This window comes from Ricinus communis, chromosome 5 (assembly GCF_019578655.1).
Source record: "Ricinus communis isolate WT05 ecotype wild-type chromosome 5, ASM1957865v1, whole genome shotgun sequence".
NCBI lineage: Eukaryota > Viridiplantae > Streptophyta > Magnoliopsida > Malpighiales > Euphorbiaceae > Ricinus > Ricinus communis.
Window position 1 is genome coordinate 7,217,567 of NC_063260.1, and position 12,388 is coordinate 7,229,954.

The 12,388-nt window shown below is 33.5% G+C and overlaps 1 protein-coding gene across 2 annotated transcripts; it reads right to left on the bottom strand.

Annotated features, from left to right (window-relative positions):
- Positions 1-153: 153 nt before the first annotated feature.
- LOC8267729 lies at positions 154-4,890 on the bottom strand. 2 transcript variants are annotated; one of them, XM_048373734.1, is made up of 11 exons: positions 4,603-4,889; positions 3,309-3,387; positions 2,664-2,723; positions 2,530-2,569; positions 2,203-2,381; positions 2,026-2,064; positions 1,721-1,807; positions 1,472-1,532; positions 1,000-1,124; positions 563-654; positions 154-421 (listed from the first exon to the last, which is right to left on the bottom strand). In XM_048373734.1, the coding sequence occupies exons 4-11, from the start codon at positions 2,564-2,566 to the stop codon at positions 307-309; spliced, it is 735 nt and encodes a 244-aa protein (XP_048229691.1). In that variant the 5' UTR covers positions 2,567-2,569; positions 2,664-2,723; positions 3,309-3,387; positions 4,603-4,889; the 3' UTR covers positions 154-306. The 2 variants fall into 2 exon arrangements, with proteins under 2 accessions (XP_048229691.1, XP_015581777.1); XM_015726291.3 differs by lacking the exon at positions 3,309-3,387 and having other exon boundaries at positions 4,603-4,890.
- Positions 4,891-12,388: the final 7,498 nt, after the last annotated feature.

Sequence of the window (12,388 nt, forward strand, 5' to 3'; positions counted from 1 at the left end):
AATTAATATTTCTAGCTAAAACAAATTATACACGTGTGATCGAGACTAGGCTAGAGCACACCTGAGTAATACCTATAGCACCGTTGAAATATCAAAGGAAAAGAATGCTTCACTTGGATCAATAAATTGTTAAGAAAACAAAAAAAACAAATGTAAATCCAAGAAACCCAATTGAAATTCCTTTGTTTCTATTGATATTGACTATATTCAGATTAAATAGACTGGGGGATACTACTGCAATGAGTGATCAGGGCTACTATATGGAGTTTCCTAAAGAAAGCGACATTAGAAACCAAAAAGGCTGATTCACACATCGGTCAAAATTAATGAAGATACAATCACAACATACGCCAGAAAAAAGAAAATAGCTATCTGAACGAAGAACTTTGGATTTTCTCTCATGTTTGGGGATGTCACTGCCCTGAAATTCAGAAAACATTCACTGTCAACCTTGGGGTACGCGGTATACAAAGATTCTACCAAATAAAAGGTGGGAAGGATAAAATCTCTGTAACATTGGAATTGGAAAATTAAAAGTACTATGCTGCAAAAGAAAAAATACCTAGCAATGCGCTGAGAAAATCGTTGAAAAGGCAAACTCTGAATAAAGACAATGCCTGGTCCCGTCAGAGTTGCTGTTACTAAATTGTCACCCTGCAATTTCACAGCTTCAGTTAACAATAGCTGCTTCTTACATGAATATTCAAGCATGATGATAGCCCTAGGTGATAGTTATGCGTTAGCATAAAGGTTTAAAAGATTGGGATATAAATGCTCATGCATCAGGCCCTAGATCACAATTATTGTCCTTGACACAAGAGAAGAGTACAATGTCCTATCATGCAACATTCTTCATTATTAATACAAACATGGATGATTTGTTTGTTCATTGTACATGCATTGCTAACAAGAGAAAGGTAAATACTGATGAGATGACAATGGGAATAACGAAAGCCAGGACAGCAGAAAAAGCAAAAGAAAAAAGAACAAGCAACTTACACCAAAGACTGCCCTTCTCATGGGACCATTGTATTTAACTTGGACATTGACAGTGGTATTAACGGCGACAATGCAAGATACGTCAACAGATAATACCTCACCCACCTCAAGATTTTTCTGTATAACTAACACAAAAGCAATCATGGACTTCTTATGGTTAGTGCAAGAAGAGAGAGAGATCAGAAAACTAGGATTGTTATATTTTTTGTACATACATATATCAGGTTAAGGCAAGAGGGGAAAAAGTATTGGAAATTGAAGTCAATCTAAATATGCCAATACAAGGGGGAATATAATAACACAAGGAAAGCAGGCCAGGGGCTAGGTAAAAAGTAGAGATCATCACTAAACTAGACAGATCTAAAAGAGAAAACCCATTCCTCTTCTAGTCACATTCTCACATAATACAGGCCAAGACAAACTTTAAAAGACCCCCGATATCAGTTATCTAATGATGATAGAAGATGCATACCAGATCCTCCACCAACAACAAATGCAAGTCCCTGTCCAGATAGCTTCTGCCTTAAAAATCCCTACAATAGCATTTACATGCCCATCAAATGGGAGATAAATAAGGAAAACAGAAAGAAAGAAGAAAAAACAAATGGGATAATGTTAAAAACAGGATAGTCACAGCTACTTGAATACCAATTTCAGGCAGTCAATAAAGCAAAATGGAATGGGGGGAATACAAGATCATCAAACGGCCAGCTAGTCTCACCTCTGCACTAGCCATGACATTGCGCGCCCTGTAATCAACTGTACTGCTGACCTTTACATCATTTACAGAGCAAAGGAATGCATCTGGCTACACAATAGTTTGACAAAGACACATTAAATAGCTGATAAACGTAAGGGAAAAGGTGAAAGGTATTTCAACCATGAAAAATCATACAGAGAGCAGAAGACAATTCAACCATGAAAAATCATACAGAGAGCAGAAGACAAGCCAGAGTATCCTAAGTTCCTGATCACAGCATAGCCAGCAAAACAAGGGAACAAATAAAGAATGAATAGTAGATCTACCTGGCATAAAATCTCTCCACCAAACATTGCTAAATCAATCTACAGAAGAAATGAAAGACATATGTCAAACCAATACTCTAGCCACATTTAATGATAAAGTTAGCACGACTGCATTGACTACAATGCAACATCTAGTCAATGCATTATTTAAAATGTGGCATCGTTTGAAGCACAAACCGGAAGAATTCTTGCCAGAGAAGGAGCAGCTATTCCAATAAATCCATCACTTGGACCAGAATTACGAAGTACTATACTTGTGACAGTCTTCCCAAAAAGCCACTGCCACATACCTACTTCATTTTCAGGGAGGAACGTGTTCTCCATTTCAATAGACCCAGACATGAAACACATAGAACCTACGATTTTATCGCATATCAGAACATGGTAGCTTCATAATAGAAGTTAAGTTTTATACTTTAAACTCAAAGGAAATAATTAGTCAGCAGCACAGCTAGCATAGAATCGCAAGTCAGTTCAAGAAAATCTGAGTTTTGTTCAATTTACCTGGTTTTGCAACAACCTTTTCTTGTGGTTTCAACATTATCTGACCATGCAAGGATAATACGAAGAAAGAAAACTTAGAGCTGAGAAAATAAAGACACAAACTTTATATAGCTTGGGATGATCATTGCACAAACCTGAACCACCTGTGCTTCACCACCTAAAATCTGGAATGGTATTACTGCATCTTGCTGACTCTACAGTGCATTATCCCTCAGTAAAATTAGTATAAAATATCATAAGATCCAGACAAGCATTTATACAACACAGGACAAAACAGACATGGGCAACAATTAGATGAAAGCAGACTCCATAAACAGAGCACAAAGGAAACTACACCAGGAGGCCAAAAATCCCAACCACAAGCATTACAGCCACAATGGTTCATCAGAATACACAGCACAATATCATTAATCAATTTGCCACTCCTAAAAGAAATCAATGGAAATAGAAAACACCAATTATAGAAGTGGCTTTGTTAGTGATGTACCCACTATCCAGTGATAGCCTTCATTTAAGTCAACGATCCATGCTATCTTGCGACAGTGCTTACAGATAATCAAGTGAAATATTACAAATTAAACTGTAAATATCCATTCATAATACTTTTCCATCATAAAGTTACTTGTAAAGATAAAAGACACATGAGGCTTTGTGCATTGCAAGAAGGATAAAATGATGATTTAAATCGGCTATCACAGAGAACAAGCTTATCATAGGATCAACCTCCAAGCCTCATCCTCATAAAACAGACTCAATTGGCTAACGCCTTAAATAATCACCTTCTTTAGAACTTCTGAAAATTTGCTTGATGAAGCTCTTGTTCCACCATCTTTCAAAGTCAAACCATCCAGGATATACCTGTGATTTGAAATTGGTAACCAAATAATGACCCAGACATCCCTATCGGTAATAACAGATCCATATCTATTTAACCAAACATATACCAGGATCTAGATTTGCAAGAGGAAGGATCATTGCACAATTTTGAGTACCTCGAATTTATTAAAAGACAATTTATCATTAAAAGAAAAAGGCGCAAGCACACATGCCCCACATGGACTGAAGTGGGTTCAGCCTATAAACTTATTCCTGGGGTCATGATGAGGGGATCCAATCCTTATTGATTGATGGTAGTCCTGATGTAAAGTACCAAAGCAATTTGAAGCTTAGATCTTCTAGAAAATCAGGTGAAAAAAGTGCTACAAGGTATACCATCTTAGAACAGAGATAACAGACTAGGGGTTGTCACTAAGCTAATGCCTGCCTCAGTCCAGAGAAGACATAAGCTCACTAGCAGCTTCGCATTTTTGCCACATATCACGGATCAACAAGATGATGGCAGTTATGCCACCAAAGTGGCATCTACCAGCGGCAAGAGAGGTAGACAAACCTGTGTATTACCTCTCTATAGTATCGATACTTCACAGTCATTTATTTGTTTCCTAAGGTGAATTTTAACACTCTATTGAGGATTCTCCTTCTGAAACTCAATAATGCTAGACATTCAGAAGCGCATATATTCCTGATTTGCACCCATTTCCCAAACTAACATATATCAAATGCATTTTAGTTCCAATTTTCCATGGATCATTTCTCCTACTAACTTAAGTTTAGTGCACTGTCCTTAAATTAATCATATCCCTTAAATTCTATGCACTAGTAATTCTCCCTTTGTCATTTAGATTCTCAAAAACCTATAAATTACAAAATTACATATCTCCAACATTTCCCTCTCTACATATATTTAAGCTCCCAATACACTATTTGGCTAAAAGTAAGTCCAACTAACGAAAATAGACTACAACATACTATTTCGCTAAAAGTAAGTCCAATTAACGAAAATATACTGCAATTACCAAGATCTAGTACAATGCACAAAAACCAAAATGGATCAAACACAAATACCACGCCAAAACCCTAAAAATTCATCAACTGATAACTTTCTATGTATATAAGTAACCGAAGCACAGAATTCAATTTTCTTTTGCTCATCTCTATTTTCTTAGAAACCAAGAACAAAGTGTAAATAAATATAAACATATAATTCAGGAAACGTAATGAAGAGCGGAATACCTGATAAACGTAAGGCTGAAACGGAGTTGAGAAAAACGGTGCAGCCATAGGAATAAAAGCAGTGAATTGAACAGAATAGAGATCGATGAACAGCTTCAAAATTTTCTCAAATTTGAGGAATTATTACGCGTTAAATTGCTTCATTCCTGTTTTGGTTAATCAGATCGAGAATTGGCAAGCTCACGTCAAAACTTTATTACTTTGCTTAAATGATCACGACCCAAACTTGAACGATTCTGCTTTTATTAATTTTTTTCTCTGCATTTATATGCTTATTTATTTTTCTATGGATGATTCTGCTTTTCTTCTCTCTTTTATGCGTCATAAGCCAAATTAAAGTACTGAGTTACTAATTTGCCCTTTGATTAGTGGTGACTTGTCTTTGAAAATTAGCTGACTGATGGTTATATCTTTCAGTGGCTTGTTTGTGAAATTGGAGTAGAATATGGGCTTTTCTCTTTATGTATAGTGCGCTTTCGGGTACCTTTCATCGGTCGGGTACCCTATCCGTTGCTGTTTTCTATATTTGCTGTTAAATTTATTGGATAGGTCACACGTGGTTGAGGTGTTGATGTGGCGTGTTACTATTGGTTCAAACGTCAGTCTTTACGTGTTTCAAAGCAATGCCCTGCTTCTTTCGGTCAATAACTCTGTTTTTGGGAAGTGAGTGCCTCTCACGTGATACATCTAAACTGGCAAGATCAAGGAAAATAAGGATGTAGTTTCCATCCATTATAGTGTACAACAAACTCTTTTGCAGCTAATATATGGCACCTAATTACTAACTAAAATCTCTAATTTTAATAAAAAAATTATCTAGTTACTTTAAAATTTTAGAATAAATGTCCATATTTTAATTTATTTATAAAATAACTTTTAATAATAAGTTATTAATAATTTTCGAATTTTAAAATAAAAATAATATAATAAATTAATTTTGTATACTAAATAACAAATTAATGAGTCTGTAAAATATTTACTATGTCTAGATATAAAATTTGTGAAAGAATATACATTTGTAATATCTTTAATGACTATATTTTCAAATCTATGATGTAATATTTTAAAATTATTACCAAATATTTTAAAATAAATTAAAAATATAAATATTTTATTTAAGATTGTTAAAATGATGTAAAATTTTAAATTTAGTTAATAATCAAACCAATATATAAATTAGAAGCCATACTATGCTAGTGGAAAAGTATTCCATTGAAATGAATTGAGGCTTTCTATCGAAAAGAGAATTTATTCTGAATCACTTTTGGTTATTTTGATCGATACGGAATGGGTAGGCCACCAAACTCGTAGTAGTTCGACACTCACCGGGATTTAAACAAATCTCATCTCAAATTAATATTATTAAAGCCACAATTTATCTTAAATACATTCTACATAAATACTTACCGGAAAACTAGGCGAGACTCAAACTCGGAAAATTTACAACTGATACATCTACTATTACTACTGCGGAGAATCTAAGATTTACCAATTTACATAACAAATCAAATACATCACCCGATGATGAAGGAGTTCTTGAATAAGAGTCGCGAGAGGACTAACAAATCCGAAAAAATAGAATAGAGACTCGGGTCTCGAGAGTGAGTTAAAATCATATATCTATAACAGTTTGAATATCTCAATGTCACCTTATTTAATTTTAAAATAATTAATAAATCACGCGAACCATACGTGTCATGTTAAAACATATGTGTCATGCCATGCTTAAACAAAATTTATTCCACATGCAACGAGACGGAGTACTTGGGTAGAACTCTAATCCCAACTCTAAAATCTCGATTATTTCAACACTTATGTCTCAACTAACCTCAACTCTATCATCTCAAACCTCTCATTCCAACAGATCGGGAGCCAGAGCAAAGCTCGACCAGGGACCTTACCTCCAAATCGGCCACTTAACTCTCGGCCCCTTAGCCTTTCGGGCTCTCTTATCCAATAAGACTGGCACCCAGAGAGCTTAGCTCGACCAGGGACCTTACCTCCACCGTCACTTAAATTTCCAAATAAGCCGGCCAGAGAGCAATGCTCGACCAGGGACCTTTACTCCTAACCACACTCTACTAAGCCCAGAGAGCGATGCTCGACCAGGCAGTCCTAATCTTTCTTTCTTAAAATTTTTACCTCTTTACCCTTTCCCTATCTCTCTCGGATTATATTTGGGACACTCATCCAACTCCTATGTTCTACCGTCCCATCCCGAGTCATCATGCAATATTAAAATTGGTAATAAAGGAAAAACATATTTAAATAGTAATTAAAAGCATCATGCAAATGATAATAATAATAATTAAATGAAAATTGAAATTGCAAATAAATATTCACAGAGTGGCAAATCAAATTTTATGCATGACACGTGTAAGCGATATATGACTTTAACTCACAGGGTTTGGCGACCTCCTAGCTCTGCACTAGGAGCGAGCCGAACGAATCGACAATCTAGTCACGGAAAACAATTTATCAAAACAATGAAACAATTACAATAGATCCTAGGTCTAGATTCCTATGATCGATCGCCTAAGAATCTCGACTCGGAGAATTCTACCGAAAATCCCGGCAGAACCTCCCTTACAACACGAACATTACTCCCGTAAAACGGGTCCAGGACTGCCGAAAAACACTCCAAATATCCAACAATTTAAACAACTGGAGCTCAGTCCCCAAACTTCACTATTTTCCGACCCGCCACACAAAGACAAAACACAAGACAACCGAGACAATTATTTTTGACTCACAAATATCATCAAGTACTCAATATAAACCATTAGACACAATTAAACCAAGAATTCCAAAATTAACGGGGCAAAGATAATTGGCCGGAGTCCGATCGACGATCCGAACACACCATCGGACTCACAACGACGCTACCGATGACGATCCCCGCTTCCAATTTTCCGATCCGACACCCGACCATCCCGAGAGATTTGCGAACGATCACGGCCGATTTCCAAATGAAGCCCGATCGCCACTTAAACCAAAGGCCATCGCGAAGCAGGAGAGTCGGGATATGCCCTCCGATCGTCCATCCTCCGGCCGGATCTCAAAAAACTCAAAAACGGCCGCCACCATTTTCTCTCCACCGGATCTTCCGATTCCGGCCACCATCGACACCGCCGCTAAAACAAAGCCGAGAGGAGTCGATCAAGACAGATCAACACCACGCCGAAGCGCGGCAAGAAGGAAGCTCGGCCATTTTCCCTCGCTGCTGCTACTGCCACCAAGACGGCCCGACGACGACGCCACCGCAGCCCTCCTCCTTCTCTCTCTCTCTTCTCTCTCTTCTTCTTCCTCGACTTCCATTCCTTTCAATATTGACATTAGGCCCCCGAACTTTTCCTTATTACAACTTGGTCCCTCAATTTTCTTAATTACTTACAATTTCATCCTGCAGAATTCCAATTTAACCCCCAAACTTCTTTTTAGCCTTTCAATTAAGCCCCTAACTATTTAATTTGGCCAAATCCGAATTATTGAAAATACACAATTACAAAAATACCCCTGACCGACATATTTATTTATAAAAATACCAAGCTCACAAATTTCCATTAAAACCCCATAAAAATAACATTATACTTTCAATCCTTATTCCAAAATAAATTTCCAATTTAGTCCTAACACACAATTAAATTAAATAATCAATTTCCAACTTAAAATTTAATACTACTAATCAATTATAATACCAATTTTTCCAAAATTCTTTTATAAACATCCTTTACAATTCTACCATAATTTTCCAATATATAATTTTACTTATATAAATATGCATTTCAAAAAAAATTTGAATAACCAAAATATAATCATTTCTCAAATAATTTACTTGAATAATTTCTTAAAATTTCAAACTAATTGGGTATAGAAAATAACTCATTTATTTGATTAATATTAAATTTTTCATTAAATCATTTCAAATTAAACCCAATAATAATGAAGCTAAAATTAACTTAAATAAAAACTCATTATTAAATATATAAAAATTCTGGGTGTTACAATATCTTTGATTAATTTGAATCAGGTGTTGCCATGTTCATTTTAAACTTGCATGGAACATACAAATTCTTCATTTCTGTTTAGTGCACTAAAAGGATTCTCATTTACAGCTAGCAAATTTGATAATTCATATAAATTTTGATATAATATTTTTAAGTTGTAGAGAGAGAAATGTGTATTTAATTAATATTTAAAAAAATTTATAGGCTTTTCCTAAATAAATTTATTTCTAAAGAGTTGCTCAACTTTTAATGAATTTTACAGAGTTTATGATTTTATAAATAATTTTCATAAAAATATACTTTTATAGATATTAATAGATTTTTATTGATTTTCATAAATTATTATCTATTTATTATTTAATTATTTAAAAATAAATTTAATTATTTTTCTTTTATTATTTTCTTCATCTTTTTTTTTTATGTAATATTATTCTACATAATGTTATATGCTACTTCATGCACAAGTAACGTGTAATACCCGATATTTTTCTTTTAATAGTAATAATAATAATAATAACTAATAAGGATTACGATGATGATAATAATAAAACTAAAAGTCTTATAGTTTAATGGATATGATTAAAATAATAAATTTTTATTTAATTTAGTTTAATTTTAATTAATTGAATTGATTCTTGGTAGATCTAGTCCTCTCTGCTTCCTTTTACTTCTAAAAGACTAAATTAAATAAATAGATGTGGGATGATTCAACAATTTTCTTTGAAGATGATGATACTTGGGATGATTTAAAATAAAATTTTAATGCTAGATAAAAATAAAGGGATTTATTTAACTATATCTAATTTTTAAATAATTAATTAAATGATTTATATTAAGAATAAATATATTCTTTTAGATGTCACATACTATAATTTTCCAATACAAAGACATGAATTAAATATTTTATTTAAAAACTATAAAAAAAATATTTGGGGAATGACAAATTTTAATTAGCAAATGGTATTGAATTTAATTGAAAAATAGTCAACAAATTGATTATTTAAGTTAATTAAGTGTTAGTATTAATTTGATAATTAATTATGAGATGGGGGCTAAAAGTATAATTGCATTAATAATGGGGTTTAAATGAGAATTTTTATAGTTGGTATTTTTGTAATTAAATATATCGATAAGGGCATTTTAGTAATATTACCATTAAAAGTAAAGATAAATAAGTAACTCTCTATTTTTTAATAATTTTAATTTGGCTCAAAATAAATAGATAGGGGTTTAATTGAAATACTAAAAAAAAGCTGGAGGGTTAAACAAGAATTTGCAGGGGGTAATAGTTAGTAATTAAAAAGGATAAGAGACTAAATGGTTGTTAAGTAAACATTGAGGGACCAAATTGCGATAAGGAAGAAAGAAAAGAAGGAGAACGACGAAGAAGAAGAAGAGGGAGAAGGAGCGGGACATCGGCCTTCAATGGCAAACGGGAGGTGCGTCCGTCTGAGGCATGGCGAAGCTAACCGGAGGCAGAGGAGGCACCGGCAAGTGCAGCGGCAATGGCGGCATCAGCTGCGAGCGGCGAGGGGCGGCGAAAATGGAGAAGAAGGCAGCAGCTTCTCCGACGCCGTTGTTGGCGTTTTCGGCGATCAATGGCGGCGGTTTCGGTCTTAAAATGATCGGCGACTTGAGAGCTTGGGGGCAACAGCATCGGCAATGGTGGCCAGAGAATAGAGTTCCAGCGAAAGAGAGGCAGCCGAGTTTTTGGACTTTTCCGGCCATCTTCGGCGAGTTATGGCTTATCGGAGTTCATGAATGAATTCCCCTTGTCTCAAGCTTTCCAATGGCACTAATTTTGCAGCGATCGAACTCTGTTTGAAAATCGACGGTTGAAATTATCCGTGATTTTCTCCGGATGATCGGGGACTGGATCGGAGAATCAGGTGCTAGAATCATCATCTGTGCGTTGTCTCGAGTCTGTAGGCACGCTCGAATCATCGATCGAACTCTGGCGGCTGAAGGCGAGTCAGTTGATTTATCAAGCGTCTCAGTAATTCTTTAGCCTGTTGATTTTAAAGAGTGTTAATTAAAAGTTTATTTGATTAATTATTGTATTTTTTTTATGATGGATGTGATGGAGTTGAACTAGTTAATACTAGAAAAAAAAATTATATGGATTGATTGTTAAAATAAATATTATGTCAGCAATAATTGTGATCTGTGATGTGTTGTGGAGTCGGAAAAAAAATATAGTTTTGGTGGCCCGACTCCCGTTAATTAATTGATGAATATTAGAAGTGTTTTTGGCAGGTCCTGGGCCGGTTATACAGGAGGTAAACATTCGTAATTTAGGGGAGGTTCTGCCAAATTTTCGATAGAATTTCTGAGTTGAAATTCTTAGAGAGTCAGTTCTAGGAGTCTAGGCCTAGGGTTATTTATTATTTTATTTTACTTTTATTGATTGAATTATTCCCGTGAATAGATAATCCATCATTTTAACTCGCCCCACACCCGAAGCATAGGAGCAGAACAAGTGAGTCATCAGAACTTAGTATCTAGGTGGTTAAAAGTTAGTTATGAATTAGTATTATAATGGATAGAATTTGAATTCTACTTTGATTGAGATAGCGAATCGTCAGGCTTGCTACGGATTTCGGTGACCTTACGTTTACTCATTCCCTAGCGCTAGTCCCGGGTCCACAGATCGGATCATATGACATAACGGACTTTATTTTATGATTGTATTAAATCTATAATACCTTTAAATTTTCTACCTCACAACATTAATACTATTTTTTTTTTCAAGAGAATAATATTTTTTTTAAAAAGAAATTATCCTATTAAATTTGCCTCAAATTAAACCGTCAAATTCGTGTCATACTCGTTATAATTTATTTATTACTTATTTGATAGATACTTAAACTAACAACAATTTACACATACTAATTATTTGATAAATACCTATACTGACAATCTTGTTGCCAACAGAAAATATTATACTAATAGTCTTTTTAATAAAATCTAAAAGTCTATATATGGTGGAATTGTTTGCTCAAAACAATTCATATTTTTACAAGATTTTTTAAAATTAGATTAAAAAATTAAATTAATTTTTTTATGTATGAGTATAAGAAAATATTATCAGTAAATAATCTTTAATTTATGAGTTTCATCTAATTTTTTATATTTTTTAAAATGAAAAATACAATGAAGAGAAATAAAGTCGATAATGCATGAGAATTTGAAAAGAAGAAAAGTAATTTTTTTTTAAAAAGTCCATTAAAATCTTGAAAAAAGAATAAAAAAAATTTCAAAATTTTTATTTATAATAATGTATAAAAAATCATTAAAAGTATATAAAAGTATATAAAAGTACATGCCTATAAAAATTAATGATTTTTTAAATACTAGTTTATTTTTAAAGACGTTATGAAAGTTATAATTGAATACTTCGTAACTTATATAGAGTTTTATAAAGTACTATTAAATACATTCTAATTTTTTAACTTTATTAAAGTTTTTAAAAGTTTTATAATAAAAAATATGAAAATGACTTCATATTATAATAATCTAAAATTCTGCATATAAAAATTGTTTATTTTGTTTTATTAATTTTTATTTAGTTTTCGATTTTCGAATCTAAGGCATATTTCAACATTGTAGTATGCACCATGTGCTTAATAATTTAGAAAGGGAGCCCTATTTAATTGTATGCTAACTTTTAATAATGTAATTTAGGTGGAGAAAGGCTATTTATTCTGATTTTGGACTCACATTTATCAAGAGTTTGAAATTTATCTTATGCAACTCCTTAAAAAATTAATATTTTTATA